General features: G+C 38.5%; 2 protein-coding genes across 3 annotated transcripts in view; one reads left to right on the top strand and one right to left on the bottom strand.

Annotated features, from left to right (window-relative positions):
- Positions 1–17,499, top strand: part of LOC118262463 (5-hydroxytryptamine receptor 2B) — a 119,915-nt gene that overhangs the window by 68,718 nt on the left and 33,698 nt on the right. Inside the window, 1 exon segment of the mRNA XM_035573834.2 lies at positions 1,194–1,296. Coding sequence (XP_035429727.2) covers positions 1,194–1,296 — 103 coding nt within the window.
- LOC118262919 (uncharacterized) overlaps positions 1–17,499 on the bottom strand; it is a 401,080-nt gene that overhangs the window by 371,724 nt on the left and 11,857 nt on the right. The window lies entirely within an intron of this gene.

The following is a 17,499-nucleotide window of genomic DNA, read 5'->3' as shown; positions in this document are numbered from 1 at the left end:
TTTCTTTTTTTATGCCGTAATGTGCACATTTTCACGTAATGCAACTGTATGCACAATGTATACACACTTTTCAAAATTTATGTTGTACGTCCCATGAAATAGGGTGTGAGCCTATTGCCATATATTAGGCACATTTCCAGACTACTGAGAAATTTTCGAAATACCGAAAAAAGCCTAGCAATAATTCGCCCGACCCAAGAATCGAACCCGAAACCCCTTGCCCGGTAGGCGCACTTGCAACCATTTGGCCAACGAGGCAGTGTTAGAAGACCTCTTTACATTAAATGGTTTTACTAATATCAGCACATATCTTGATGATAGAACCCAATAAAAATGCTCACACACCCCACAACCCGTATGTACCAGCAACAAGGGTCATGAAAATCGTATTCTCAACACCAGATCCATTGAATTCAGCATATTCGTCAGCAGGAAGCAATCTTCTGCTTATAGTTGTATGGAAATTCGTAGGAAATGATCGAATAGTAAAAAAGTTATGCCTCCCATCTTGGAATCCAATTTTAGGTGACTGTAAATATATTGCGCACCCCTCCACGAAAATACGTCAAGTCTAAGTTGATTTGAGCTGGCACGAGCACATCAAGTGTCTGTTGTTACGAAATAAATTAAGTACGGGTGTGAACACATGTGTAATTTATGTTGTAGTTCGGTCTTCTTCGAGTTGTGTCTATTATTAAATTTCTGTAAATGTATTTATTTATTTTTATTTTATTTTGTCCGGCTTGATTAATTATTTGAAAATATTGGACACGTATTTTTTATTTTCTTGCAGAAACAAATACTTTCAAAGATATATCGATTTGAAATATCCCATGACGTTACTTCTAAGCACAAACATTTATTTGATTGATGATTGATTCGTTTTGTCTAAGTATTGTTATCTTATATGACAAAATAAAAAATACGTGTCTAATATTTTTTTTCATTGCCTAACAGACGGTCTAAATAAACTAGATTAAACAGATTTTTAATTTTCATACGCCGTCATCATCCCTATTACGATACGATAACGATTCAATTGGGAGGTTAGCGTTGCAGTCACGATTCCAACACGAAACCATTCTTTGTGTGATACACCAATTACAGATATTAACTTGAGTGAAATTTTAAAATTTGTAGGTATCCTTACCGAATGTTTTTCACAATAAAATTAATATTATGTTTTTGACCAGGTTATTGGCCGCTGGGCGTGGTGTGGTGCAACGTGTACGTCACGTGCGACGTGCTGGCGTGCTCAGCCAGCATCATGCACATGTGCTTCATCAGTATCGGCAGGTATGTATCATTTTTAATATAACATTGCAAATATTAACGTGAGAGATTTATGCCTCAATACAAATAAGTCCGTGCCGACCGGAGTGATATAACGGTCTCAAAAGAAACCAGCTGGCAATAACACCCGCGTTGGATTTTAACTATGTAAAAGAAGTTACCAGAGGCTCAATTCGCTCTCATTTATTTTATTAGACAGAATGCCATGTAGCAACCACATTTATTTATTTAATACATTCTTCTTCTGAGTTTTTTTGCCAGCAATACCAGGCCAAAACTTACTAGGAATTAAGCCTCGAGATGATATAATCCCTAAATATATGTATATCCTCGTAATAGACTTGACCTAACTCAATTAAATTATCATCTCGCGTCAAAACAAACATCCGCAGTTTTACATACAAAAGATAAACCAATAATAAAGAAACGGTTCTAATTTAAACCTCTTCCACACGTCTGACTTTAACTTTGATCATTAACTGTGGGCCCACCGAAATAATTTACTTGTTAATGAAATTAAAATGTTGATGACGTCACGCCTGTCGTATTAATCATATTTTTCCTGGAACACGTGTGCGCTGTATGTTTTTTTAAATCACGTCAGATTTAAAAAAACGTGAAGGTTTGAGATTTTTGATATTTTTGACATTTTATGAAATTACTAGCTTCTGTCCGCGTTCCCGTGGGATAAAAAATAGTCTATGTATTATTCTAAACCATAATCTACCCCTGTTCGAAATTTCATCCTGATCCCATCAGCCGTTTTGACGTGATTGAGTAAAAATTATGCGCAAGAAGTCACAAACTTTTGCTTTTATATGCAAAGAAAATAAGTGCACAAGGTTGGTAAGGTAAGGCAACTTAAGGCGGGAGAAGACATAGTCTGAAAATCCCCCTAAAAACAAAAAAAATATTAGCTATCTGGACTGATAGCTGCTGCGTAACGATTCACAGGTTCAACTTCACAGAGAATCATCATTTGTGTGATACACAAAATTGTATATTGAGGTGTATTTATAAACACATCCAAAATAGACGACACGACGTTTAAAATAAAACAAGTTGAACAACCAATTCACTTTAGTAAATATATTCAAGACATCAGTCAATAGCTAAACACAGTTTTATGTAACAAGTGTATCAGTATTTCAATATTCACCAAAGCGAAACGAGAACGGACGAAAATTTTATAGGGACCATCACATTCTGAACGTAAGCACTGAACTCCAAAACTCAACATTACGAGTTTATGCGAAACTGACCCTTATGTATGAGAGCACACCCATACAATATAGTTATCGGATCCTAGAATCAATATACATAAAATTGAATACATCGCTTTGTAGTACACTAGTGTCGCTTTGTCTTCGTTCGATCAAGCGTGAATTTGAGAATATTGTCCTGGAATTATTAATGGGATATGGACAGAAGTTAATGCTTTATTGAACACGTTTTAGCTTTATGGTAGGCGTTGAAATGGGTTTATTTATGATAGGTATAGATAAGATAGGGTTTGTGTTATAGCATTATTATATTGGCACCTGTAGTCAGACCTTTTATCCCCGAAGTGGTAGGCAGAGGTGCTCATTACGTTTTAATTTTCATTTTAATTACATTTTCCATTTTAGTCCAAAATCAATATAAGATTGCTTATCGACCAGGGATGTGCTATGTAGCAATGCTTCGAAGATGTAATAGCTAAGCTGTGAAACTGTGTAACCATTTCAACTGATACTAAGCTATGTAGCTGAGCGAGGAAGATGCGCAGCTCGAGTAACGATAGTATGAAAGCCATTCATAGCACGTATCTTGCTACATAGAAATCATAGCTTAACTTAGTCCGTTTCCACCAGTGCTAAGCTATGTGTACTAATGATTACAATTGATGGAGATAAATGTATCCACAGCAACATAGCATAGCACATTTCTGTTAAAGTCATTGGTAAAGACACAGATTCTGCTAAAGTCTAGTTTTTCTAACAAACAAGGCTTTGATTTTCAAAGAATTCTCAATATGAAAGCAACATAATATGTACAAGGTCACGACTTGACCCAAAAGCCGCAGCCTCTACTTAACCATAAGCTCCTCTGAGACTTATCTACTTATCGACAAAGCAAAAAATATTTCAGATATAAAGTGACATATTGAAACATGGGACGTTTATACAGCCTCCATCAAATGCCTGTTTGACTCAAGAAGTATTATAGTTGTGATAGTATTTCTTATCGAAATTAATAGGTTTTGTGGTAAAACCTTTTCCCAAGAAGTAATTTCGGTTTTCAGAGAAACCGGTAATATGTTAATTTTTGTGCCAAGCAGCACTTAGTTTAATTTTTCTAAACGCTATAAGAGTTACCGGTAACTGACATTAACGGTAGATTTGCCTTCTGACTACACGGTTACCGCACCGGTTGGGTGACCGGTTACTGTGAAACATATCGCAGTTTCAAATCCCGCGCCTGTCAAAAAATGATGATGGTATGGCATTTTCTGAGTAAAATGACCATTATTACCTCGAAGTCAGAAAATTCGTTGTTTCACCGCCGTGCCTCAGAAATCACGTAAAGCCTTTGGACCTCTCTCCGGACGTATCAGTCTAACCGTCCAATCGGATTCAGAGTGTGAGAGAACAAAGAATGCACGTTCTTGCATTGTTCATGCACTACGTTTGCACACACACTTATGCACTATAATATTATGTCCCGTGTAGTGAACTACCCCAGTTAGACAAACTGGCCACCACAATCGAAATCGATTAGCAGTCTAAAACTTAATATTATCAAGCTACAATAAATTCATACCAAAAATAAAGTACCTACGCTTATAACATAACCATAATTAAGTACTATAAGCCACAGATCAAACGGGACCCTAAAAAAGGGTTTTCACAAAGCTTTATTTATTTTAGGACTTGATTCTAAGATAAGAGACGTAAATCTTGGCTGGGACGTGATTTTTTACACAAACTCTTGGAATTTCTTCCCAAACCGTATCAGTATTAAGTTGTAACTGCTTTATAAATAACCTTTTAGTTATCTTCTGCTATGTATCTGCCAAAGGTTTATCTGGAATAATGAGCTGAAATGTCACTGGACACTAGTTATCTTATGACTTGCTTATAATGAGGGAAGCCTAAAGCTAAAAATTTTTCTTATTCCAGATTCTGTAGTTCTCTCTAAAAAAATCTGTAATTAATATAAACGCTAGTCTGTATCTCTATCAAATTTTAATTCAATATATGTGTTTCCATAGTTGATATGCCTTAATACACATAATAAATAAAATAGACTGTAAATTTATTGAGAATTTTCGAAAAACTGGATATTCCATAATATTTCGTTGCCCAACGAATAAAAGTCTCGCTTGTTTTCCGCAGAATTTTCCAATTTTTCAAAAGTTAAGGATTAAAGAATTTAATTAAGTAATAATAAATAATTAAACACTACAACGAAATATTATATAATCACTTGAACAATCGAGGATTAAAAAGCATAAAATAAAAATAAAATTAATCATCCAACCTACAAGCGACAGGTATACATCAATCTCCATTTCATACCCACTACGAAAAAGCATCAAATCCTATCACTATCAAAAAAGTTTCTATCGTGTGTGTATAACGGGGAACGGTTGGATTTTTTGGTTTCCCTTTGTTCCACGTACGTGATTCATAGCGCAATAAATGCTTTGTCGAACAAACAGTTACCTAGTGTGGACTCTTCCATTAGACAAACAGTCGATGGGTCACTATCGTGTATATTGGTATTGAAATTTATCACGTTAGATGCTTCGTGTTTTGCAAAAGGGGTCGGCAGGACTGCTACGTCTAGACAAAGGGTATTCAATATTCATACTTTACAAAAAGGTAGAATAATCTTAGATTTCAACACACTTGTTTAAACACACGATCCTACATTTTTAAGTCAGATAATACACCTAAAACCATCTTGTAAGTCTGAAAAATACTATGATGAAAACCGAATCAGAATCTGTTCAGTTAAATGCAAAATAATCGCACACAAACATACAGTCTTACATACCTACAGGTCAAATTAAGAACCTTCTATTTTTGAAGTCGGTTAAAACATTGGTTGTTGGTACTGTTTAATGATTAATTAGTTAGTTAAATAAGCATTCATTTTAAACATTGAATAGAATTTCAGGCTTAATTAAAATGAAAAATAAAATGTCGGTAATTATAAACTCGTTTAGAAAATTTTTGTTTTTGACGCCCACGCTGTAAAGAGTTTTGACATGACGAAAACCAGTGTATTTTCCTTTTCCTATTTTCCAGTTTATTTGTTTATTCAATGAGCTGCGGACTACCTAGCGGTTTTACCCGGGCCCCGGCTCAAAAAGCAAGAGTAGGAACGGGGTGGTTTTTAGTCAATAAGAGTCTGACACTCCCTCTCGCTTCGCCTAAGGCAGGAAAAATCATTGGATAATTTTGCCCCATTAAAAAAATAGGTTCTAGATTTTGCCTTTCAAAGATTCTAAATTTTACTTTATCTCATAGATAAATTTGGGAATTCCTAAACAGTCTAGACCACATATGACCATTGCATAACATGATTTACGTGGACCAGGTGTGTAAATCTTGTGTCGCCAACAGTAAAAAATGAATATGTCCCACGGGCAGCATTTGTTACTAATAGCGTCCGAGCAAAGTTTTAGTTTCATCTATCATTTGGACTGAAAATCCTGAAAGTGATTTTTTGTAACAGAATCTGACCCAGTCCTTTCATTTTACAAAGCAGCAGTAATATGTTATATGTAGTATATCACACAATGGTTTTAAGTGTGAAAGTTCGTTTGTTTAATGTTTCTCCGTCAATCACGCTGAAACTGCTCAATGGATTTTAATGATAGGATATGAGTTGACATATTTATCTTTTTATTTCAAGAGAACGCAGGCGAAGACCCTGGCAGAAGTTAGTACATGAAATAAATAGATTTCCTATGACTAAAAGACTTAAAGTGCGTATGTAAATTTGCGATTAACCTGATAAACGACCTTATTTTAACCCACTTCAATAAAAGAACAATGAAGGAGGTAGAAGTTAACTTTCCCAAAACGTAGTTATTGAAAATTTATCCATTTATGCATATGCATAATGCATCTGATTTGTCCTACCTACATCTCTTTACAGTAACATAGTAACCAACGCTTTATATGATGTTACAGCACAAATTTGACTCGAGTTCCCCACAGCCAACTAGCTCAATCACTGTAACAATCTGCCCAGCTAACAAAGCTGCCAAACCATACATGACAACTATTATTCGGTATTGCATCAGAATTTCCTCTTTAGCCTCCCACAAACTAATTACGATCCACTGAAATTCGGTTCTAGCCGACAATAAAGGTAGAGGCGTGCTACTGATGTATGTCACGGTAATATATATTATGAGGCAGCTTTATTTTGCTGACCTAAGTATGGTAACTAGGTTATTTAGAGTAATAGTAAATTAATGTTGAGTTTGATGTAGATGCCTTGAATTTTAGTTTTTTTCTGATAAAATATGTCCATTCTTCAGGTATCGATGAACATTGTTAATTGTACTATGAGTTTTTGCTTGATTATTTTTTTATTGGCAACCACCTTTTGTTACCGCCTTCACCCGGATTCCCGTGGGATATAAAGTATCATATATTCATAATTGCATGGCCAAAATCATAAATTGTTTACACATTTTATACATTCACAGTAGGAAATTTATAGTTCAACTTATTATTACTTACGAACTATTAACTACCCATAAGTTTTACGATTTTTTGAATAGCGAATATAAAAAATAGCCATTATAGCTTGGGAATAATAAGTGATGAAACGGTCACCTATCTTGCATCCAAACCTGCTGTTTGGAACAGCTGCGAACTGCCTATTGGGCCACCGTGGCTCTGGCTCAAAAAGCAGAAGTAGAAACGGGGTGGTTTTCAGTCAGTAAGAGTTTGATACTCCATCTCGCCTTGCCTACTCACAAAAATACGTGCAGTTTATTCACAAAACTTAATAAGTCATCACACTATCTTTGCTCTTAGTATTCCTCTTCATCTCAAAAATATATGAAAGGCATTACCAGTAGCTATAAAATTTCCAATACAATTTGAATACATAGTGCCCGGTGTTTGGTATTAAAATGTATGTTTTGTATCGCCTCGCTACAAGTTCGAGAGGCAACAGACTGGAATAATGCCTCGCTAAAGTTTATAGGTAGTTGGCTTTGGTGGGTATGGATTATAATGTACCTATATTGCTCGTTTTCTTCAATAGATTTCCTGCGTCTATCTTCCAAGGAGTATTAATGTAAGGATAAAATTACTTCACATATTTTTAATGCGTTGTTAATGTATCTTTCAGTTGTTATCTGCTTGTAATCTGATGAGAAAACAAAAGAATAACTTTCTAATCGATCTTAAATCGTAATCATAAAACTACTATTGTCAATAATCGACCTGGAGCTGCGGACTGCCTAGAGTGTTACCCGGGCTCCAGCTTGAAAAGTAAAAGTAGGAACAGGGTGGTTTTTAATTAGTCTGACACTGCCGCTCGCCTCGCCCAAGGTGGAATAATTGTCATTGGATGATTTTCCCCATCAAAAACAAAAAACCTACACGTATATAAAAACCTGTACATTATTTTGGTAAAAATATAAATAATAAAATGGCATGTCTTGCAATTTGAAGACGGCGACAACCAATGAATAATATAAACAAAAAATCTAGTTTACACCAAGTCAAAGTTATAATCAAGTGAATAAGTTAGCCATGAACTGCTACGAACTGTTGCTACGGCGTAGCTGACGAGGCGGTTCGTAGTACTCGTACTACGCCGCCTACGCTGCCGTAGCAAATAACTTTTCTACTACGTTGAATCTTTAACGTGACACGAAATCGAACCTACTTTTATAAGAACGAGTAAGTATATGTATGAGTATTTTAATCAGGTTTTTGCCATTTGCCGTGAACCTCTATACTGCTATTTAGGTAGAATTCCAAAATTGTATACTCTCATAAAAGTAGTAATGTTTACTTTAATTACAAAATAGTTTTAGTTGACAAAGATTTTTTGGTTTTAATTGAAATATTTTAATAAGTATTTTGACTTTATATAATAAACACAGGTTAGGTACAAAAAAAATTATGTCATATTAAAAACTAACGACTACGTCAGAACGAACTTAAGATAATAAAAAGTAATGTAAGCACTAATAGCTATGTTGATATAAGCTTAACAACGACATTTGGTTCATAAAAAGTACGAGCAAAAGTAAAAAATTAAGGGTTTCTTATTCAAAGAATAAAACATTATAAACAGCACCCCTGATAAATAAAAAATCATAATGTTAAATGAGTAACGTAATGCGTTTTATCCCGAAGGGGTGGGTAAAAGTGCACATTACTTTTCATCATTTGTGTTATAAGTCCCATGAAATAGGGGGTGAGCCTCTTGCCACATACTGGGCACAATTCCATACTCCGTGTATGTACTGAAAAAGTTTTTAAATAACCAAAAACAGTGCAGCAATACTTTGTCAGACCTGGGAATCCGATGCTCCTCTCCGATCTTGTCCGGCAATCCTATTTGCGACCACTTGACCAACGAGGCAGGCAAGACTCATGTTTTAAAGCGTATTGCCGTATTCGAAGCACTATTTTAGACGCCTTACCAGTAAAACCGAAAATATTCCAAAACAGAAATCGAACCAACACCTCCAGCAACGAGGTAATATCATTTTAAAGTCAGAGGACATAAAAACTTAAGAAAAAAATATATTATCTGCTTTATCTTAACTCACACTTATGATATTATATTTAGCTTTTATCTCAAGCCATTTTGTCCTTCCATACTGTCGCACACAAACATATTGATGGAACATAGAACAGTCGTCGACTAGTCCTCAGGGATTTATCATGTGCCTTGTATTTGATAAACGAAGGAAAGTATAAAAAAGTCCTCTCTTGACATTGTCCTAAGGGATGCGTAGTAAGGTTCTACGTTTCGCAAGCCATGGTAGAATAGTTTGACCTTGGAATAAACAACAGTTTCTGCCAGTGGTTTTGTTCACAGTCCCGTGAGATAAAAAGTAGTCTATGTGTTGTTCCAGACAAAAATCTATCTCCTTTCAAAATTTCATTCTGATCCCTTCAGACGTTTTAATATGATTGAGTGAGACATGAGAACATACACGCAAACTCATAAACTTCATTAAAAAAATATGTTTTAAATTTTTCCAGAAGTATCCTATAAATGATAATGATAAATGATATTTATTTTGCAAATAGGTTAGAATGTAATTCTTTTACATGTCAATCTCTTAAATAACTAGACGAGGCCGGCTAGCTATAGCTAGTTGTATGCCATAAATAACTATAGCAAATAATGACAGACTTTGAACAAAGCTCCTGTCTTCCCCTTTGGGGGAAAACGGTATTAAATTAGCTACTTTTGACCAGTCACAGATTTTAATGCATAATAAATTTAGTCGTAAAGTGGTTGACGACTCACTTAATTTATGAAGGACCTAAACCACAAAGTCATCCTTTAAAATATTTTAAATACGAATGTGTTTGTGTTTATTTCCAGTCTGTGTTTACTTCTCCGTCTTTCACGGCAAAATAGAGCAACAAATTGACTTGTTTTTCTAAGTGAAGATAGTTGAAGGGATGGAGAGTGACATACTAAAACTACTTTTGATTTTTCTATAATTTTCTGTTCTAAAATTGGGGGTAGAGGTTTGTATGAAGCAATTGTCAAAGGAGAAAGCTAAAAATTGATTTGCAAATTATTTATGACTAACAAAAAACTGTTCATCAATTTTATCGTGCTCTTAAATCGCACGCAAAGCTGCGGACAGAAAGCTAGTTTCGGTGTGTAATATAATACGCTCTGTTGATTTTATGTAGTCTCCTGTGAGTCAGGAGTTCAATATAATTTGAATTGTATGATTTAATTAGCTGCCCATTTCAGTGTCGCGTTTATGACATCGTTTACTGACTGCCGTAAAGTTTTACGTTTAGTGGACTTTTGGTATAAAATTCTCAATTTGTAATACTTTTTACTTTTTCAATTAATAATCAAGATCGTGCAGGACCCGTGATATTACCTCGTCCGCATAAAACAGTTTTTGTGGAAAACTGCTACTGATTTCCACGTTAGTCAAACAAGTTGGAGATCAGAATTTCATCCTGTACCCTTAGTGCGAGTTTGCTTTACGTTAAACGAAAATGAAACGAATGCGCGTTCGGCGCTCTAATTAGTTGGTTTATTCGGGCCGACCAATCAGAGCGCCGAACGAGCTCTTGTTTCGATTACTTTAAACGTAAAGTGAACTCATACTAAGGGTACTTGTCTCTATCGTGTTTTATTTTCGTCGACGTTTTCATCAACTACAAAAAGATCGAAGGTGATGACAAAATCAGTAGATAATCGAAAAAATAAACGAAATCCCACGAAAATATAGCTAAATTAATAAACCAAAAAAGACAATATTTTCCATAAAAATAAAAACAAATTCTACTCAATTTTACGCCCACACTTCACGAGGCAAGAAGGCAATATTTTCGAAACAATTTCATGTTCATCATAATATTAAAATCCGTTGCTTTCCTCATATATGCGTCGCGTCTTATTTTGGTTTATTCAGGAGTTTACTGTGACGTGCGTCCACGTAATTTTAATATATTGCCTGCTCGGTCGTGGCAGCATCTCATTTTATATTGGGCCATGCAGGCAGCTGGGACAGGAGTGACAAAACAAGATTATATACTAACTTATTATTATGTACTTTCAGTCATGACATAACATTTTATCAATAGAAGAGTTGTGGTCTCTTTTATGTATGTTTGTGGTTATTATGACATATTAGGACAAGATAGATAGTTTTTAATAAATGACATGAAACTTAAATTTGGTATAATGTTTAATGATATGCTTGCATGTTGAATATATAGCGTTTGTTTCACTACCTTCCATCATATAACTGCCGATAAACTTATGTGACGGAAAGTGCATACAAGTTACCTTCTTAATTCAAAGTTATCTGATACATAGTGGCTATCCAGATATTGTGAAACAAGTCCTCAAACTAATAAAATAACAGGCAAAAAGTTAATGTATAAGAAATATTGCCTCTTTATTTACTTCTCCCAAAATTCACGTGTATGAGTAATGTGTTCTTTATTTCCTGGAAACAATCAATTTACAATCATCCAAATCGCGAGATTCATAGCCTCATCGATACTACAACCACCCATACCGTATCGGCGATACTAAAAACTCATCAACCGTACCTCTAACGTGGAAATAAGGTATTCCCTGAAGATTTATGACGATGACTATGCGGTTGCAAGCTGCAGTCCGAGCAAGCGAACCGTGTAGAATATAACTTATTGAAATATTGTAATGATACGGGTAAGAAGTTTGTATGGAACCGCGCTTTCGAATGAAAAGTTCTTAAACTGTTTTAAAAACAAGGGCAACGTCTTTAAAAAATTAAAGTGTAAGTCGGTTTATTACCCGACTTAATAAAATGAGAAAGATTTTAGGTATATTTACCTACCTAAAATGTTTTCAAGTTTGAAAAATATTATACTAAAAATCGCTTCAGAATCGGTTCAACCAATCGTGAGGTAATTGTGCACAAACATACATATGTCGGAGATAGGAGATCTCTCACTTTCGATATGTCGGTGAAAGGAGAATCTCACTACTCATGTCAGGAATACTTGTGGGCGTTATGACGAAGGTAGCAGTAAAATAATAAAGTCTTCGATATGGAACTATTGTTTAATTCTGTACATTGCACTGTTACTTTACTTAAGCTACTGATGGGGCCGGCATTTCCTACCGACTACTCTGAGAAGAAATGCCGAAACAAACTCAGAGGTCTCAGTCACTCTCAAAGTGCAAACATGGTTACAAAGTACATGAAAGATAATTAACTGTTACAATATCAAACTAACAGGTTACAGACTAGGTATACGGTTGAAACACACGACGGTTCAATATTCGACCGCACTGGTCGGCTGCTGCACGAGAAGTGATCAACACGCCGCTCAGCCGATGAATCCTTGACTCCGTCGAGCGCCGAGGGTGGACGCCTGTGTTTCAATTCTACCCTCGATCCCGACACGGCCATCCTGCTTGCACACGTCCTCGTGTGACAGCTCATCTGTGACAGAAAATTACACGCAAAGTATCATATAGCTCGGTCATTCCTGACCACATTCCACACACAATTACAAAAGCATCAAACTGTTAGGTTCACGCATCACAGCCGCTCTTATCAACAAAAATTACAAACTACTCAGTACAACTCTAGAAACTTCTCCCGAGTAAGACATCTAGTGCGCCCCGGCTCTCTAGCCGACCAGCAATCACATTGCTGACTTCCATCACATGGCCCCTAGCATGCCCTTACTCGAGTCCACGAGCAAGTCACCTAGTGCCCCGGCTCTCAAGCCGACCAGCAATCACATTGCTGACATCCATCACATGGATCTCCCGTGCGTCACCACCTGGTAACCACGCAACTACCAACAATGGCCCCTGGCATGCCCTTACTCGAGTCCACGAGCAATGCACCCAGTGCCCCGGCTCCGGCCCCGGCCGGCGAACACAAAACGAACACATACAACCGCCGACCCCCGTCAGAGCCAAACTCGCATCGCGCACCGAACGGACTCTCGAGGCGACACTCGGAGATTCCGTTTGCGACCGGGTTGCGAATACGTGACCGCTACTGAGGTGATCGAACACAAACATACCGAACACAGACAGCCGCCGACCCCCGTCAGAGCCAAACTCGTACCGCGCACCGAACGGACTCTCGAGGCGACACTCGGAGATTCCGTTTGCGACCGGGTTGCGAATACGCGACCGCTACTGAGGTGATCGGACACAAACATACAACAAACGAATAGAGACAGCACAAACACATAATGGCTTCTAGAGTCCCCTTACCCGAGTTTCTACCGAGCTTCATTAACTTCATCAAAACCAATCTCGCCTGATGCGTGACCTTCTAAAACTTGAACCATCATCCTCATAAAAATGTTACTTAACTCGTTACTATGTATCGAAACAAATCAATATCAAAACCAGTGAAACTGATATTTCACAAACATAGTTACTCGCAAAATAATGATTCTACCAAGTAACTCAAAGCATTCAAGCTTTACAAGTGATCACGGCTACGCACAGTTCAGTAACACACAGTTAGTCATTTTCTCTCGCGTAAACCCCACATGGGAATACCGAGTCTCTGCTAGACTCCATGGTTTCCACTGAAACCCTCATTAACAAACATCTTTTAAACTACGATCACCTTGCAAACTCAAACACAGGTTCTACTACCTTCAACTATTCTAATCTACCCTCCAAGGTATCTGCTATTTGAACTACTTTATCTTAATTATGTCAGTTTAACTTTAATTCGTCGGCATATTTTTCTAAGTACCTACGTGTATGTGAGTGCGTGTACATGATGTAAGTGTGAGTATGTGCTTGTGAGTAAAGACCCAACAGCCATGTTCTTCACGGGTGCGGTCTCAATGCGAGTTTGTGCAGACCCATCACCACATGGTTCTCATGTGTGCGGTCCGAGTGCGAGTGCGTGCATAGACCCATCGCCTCGTGTTCCTCATGAGTGCGGTCTGGTGTGTACACTGACCATCGCCTCATGCTCCTCATGAGCGCGGTCCATTGTGCCAGACCCAGCGCCACATGTCACCCATGCGGTGCGGTCCACAGTGTCGAGTGTTTAAGGCATGAGTGTGAATGATGAGTGTTGAGTACAAGTAGTAACGATGTGTATAGGAAATTCTACCTCTTACATTTCACAAAATTCTCGAGGAACCTGGTGATCAGATATCCTCCTCGTCCTTATTCGTCAGAACTGTACTGTAACTATTCAAAACTATTCAATTCAGATGCACAATCAAAATAAAATGCCGAACTACCGCTTAAACAACCAGTCTACCCACAGTTACAACTACAATACTCATAATGGTAAAAAGGTAACAAATGTCGGTAACATCTTTTAAAATAATTCTCAATGTACCTACTATCTTACATACAAAATTAAAATAATCATGCTCCGCTGGGATTTTCTCCTGTGTCGTGGGTATGCTTTACAAACACACAATTTTACATACACGCGACACCCAGACCCGAAACAACAATTTGTGGATTACACAAAGAGTTGCTCCGTGCGGGAATCAAACCCGCTACACGATGCACGGCAGCCAGTTGCGCAGCCACCGCGCCAATCGTGCTGTCGGTTCATAGTTACGATTACAACCTATGCGCCAGTTTAATGAAGTTAACTAACAAAATATCAACTATTGGCTTTTGATAGTGGGCCTGTACACTATTCAAACTAGACGCAATATCAAAATGAAATGCCGCGTCTGGTTACTTCGCGGTTTTCTTTACTAGGCAAACTCAACTTGATCGACTAAATTTAGAATAACTACCTAACAGTCTATCAGCGTACTAAAATGTACTTTCGGAAACGTATCTTATGTCTGGGTACCCTCAATCAAAATCAAATTAAATGATTAGTAACCAACATCGATCGTTTCAAGGTTACCACATGATAGTCACTCGCAAGGACTCCCAAGCCACTACAAGTCAGCTACGACTTGTGTTATGGACTCGAGCCCCCGTCGCAGTAACGACTGTGATAAACCCTCACGGTACAGTACAATAAATCAGAATGTTTCGATCTCTAGAATTACTACATTAGGCTCTAAGTACACCGGTCCTGATGATTAGATAACTGTCATGAATTTTGTTTAGAACTATCTATTCTTGCTTAACACATTACAAATCTCAACCTAACAATATACAACACAGAATAACATTACCCAACAGACGTCATTCTAATGACTCTTCAACTGATCTCGGTTCTAAAACATCACGACTAAGTTTTTATTATGACTACCCGACAAAAGTAAAATAATACTTCTGATCGCAAAATCAACAATCCTAAACTGGAAACGCTGACTCATTTTCATCCTATAAAGTATTTGATATTAGAATCATACTAAAAGGAACAAGGTCACCTGAATATTCCCGATGATGCAGTGTCCAACTGCAGACATCAATACACTTCTCACCATACGCCGCGCTTACGCTGCGTCACCTGGCCCGCTGCCGCTGCCGCCGCGTCCCCTGGTCCGCTGCCGTCGCCGCGTCCCCTGGTCCGCTGCCGTCGCCGCGTCCCCTGGTCCGCTGCCGCTGTCGCCGTTGCTTGTGTACCAGATGACGATGTGCTGTGCTGGGGTTGGATTTGAATGCACTCCAAGCTGAGCCTTGCATCGCAGTCTTCTTTGTTGGGGTCGAATGCAAGTAGTTCTCGATGAATCAGCTCCGATGATTTCAACATCTTCAATCGTCCGGGTCCATCCCACTTCTGATGTCGGAGATAGGAGATCTCTCACTTTCGATATGTCGGTGAAAGGAGAATCTCACTACTCATGTCAGGAATACTTGTGGGCGTTATGACGAAGGTAGCAGTAAAATAATAAAGTCTTCGATATGGAACTATTGTTTAATTCTGTACATTGCACTGTTACTTTACTTAAGCTACTGATGGGGCCGGCATTTCCTACCGACTACTCTGAGAAGAAATGCCGAAACAAACTCAGAGGTCTCAGTCACTCTCAAAGTGCAAACATGGTTACAAAGTACATGAAAGATAATTAACTGTTACAATATCAAACTAACAGGTTACAGACTAGGTATACGGTTGAAACACACGACGGTTCAATATTCGACCGCACTGGTCGGCTGCTGCACGAGAAGTGATCAACACGCCGCTCAGCCGATGAATCCTTGACTCCGTCGAGCGCCGAGGGTGGACGCCTGTGTTTCAATTCTACCCTCGATCCCGACACGGCCATCCTGCTTGCACACGTCCTCGTGTGACAGCTCATCTGTGACAGAAAATTACACGCAAAGTATCATATAGCTCGGTCATTCCTGACCACATTCCACACACAATTACAAAAGCATCAAACTGTTAGGTTCACGCATCACAGCCGCTCTTATCAACAAAAATTACAAACTACTCAGTACAACTCTAGAAACTCCCGAGTAAGACATCTAGTGCGCCCCGGCTCTCTAGCCGACCAGCAATCACATTGCTGACTTCCATCACATGGCCCCTAGCATGCCCTTACTCGAGTCCACGAGCAAGTCACCTAGTGCCCCGGCTCTCAAGCCGACCAGCAATCACATTGCTGACATCCATCACATGGATCTCCCGTGCGTCACCACCTGGTAACCACGCAACTACCAACAATGGCCCCTGGCATGCCCTTACTCGAGTCCACGAGCAATGCACCCAGTGCCCCGGCTCCGGCCCCGGCCGGCGAACACAAAACGAACACATACAACCGCCGACCCCCGTCAGAGCCAAACTCGCATCGCGCACCGAACGGACTCTCGAGGCGACACTCGGAGATTCCGTTTGCGACCGGGTTGCGAATACGTGACCGCTACTGAGGTGATCGAACACAAACATACCGAACACAGACAGCCGCCGACCCCCGTCAGAGCCAAACTCGTACCGCGCACCGAACGGACTCTCGAGGCGACACTCGGAGATTCCGTTTGCGACCGGGTTGCGAATACGCGACCGCTACTGAGGTGATCGGACACAAACATACAACAAACGAATAGAGACAGCACAAACACATAATGGCTTCTAGAGTCCCCTTACCCGAGTTTCTACCGAGCTTCATTAACTTCATCAAAACCAATCTCGCCTGATGCGTGACCTTCTAAAACTTGAACCATCATCCTCATAAAAATGTTACTTAACTCGTTACTATGTATCGAAACAAATCAATATCAAAACCAGTGAAACTGATATTTCACAAACATAGTTACTCGCAAAATAATGATTCTACCAAGTAACTCAAAGCATTCAAGCTTTACACGTGATCACGGCTACGCACAGTTCAGTAACACACAGTTAGTAATTTTCTCTCGCGTAAACCCCACATGGGAATACCGAGTCTCTGCTAGACTCCATGGTTTCCACTGAAACCCTCATTAACAAACATCTTTTAAACTACGATCACCTTGCAAACTCAAACACAGGTTCTACTACCTTCAACTATTCTAATCTACCCTCCAAGGTATCTGCTATTTGAACTACTTTATCTTAATTATGTCAGTTTAACTTTAATT

Source organism: Spodoptera frugiperda, chromosome 12 (genome assembly GCF_023101765.2).
Source record: "Spodoptera frugiperda isolate SF20-4 chromosome 12, AGI-APGP_CSIRO_Sfru_2.0, whole genome shotgun sequence".
NCBI lineage: Eukaryota > Metazoa > Arthropoda > Insecta > Lepidoptera > Noctuidae > Spodoptera > Spodoptera frugiperda.
The sequence above is the reverse complement of the archived record's forward strand: the minus strand, read 5'-3'. Positions and strand labels throughout refer to the sequence as shown.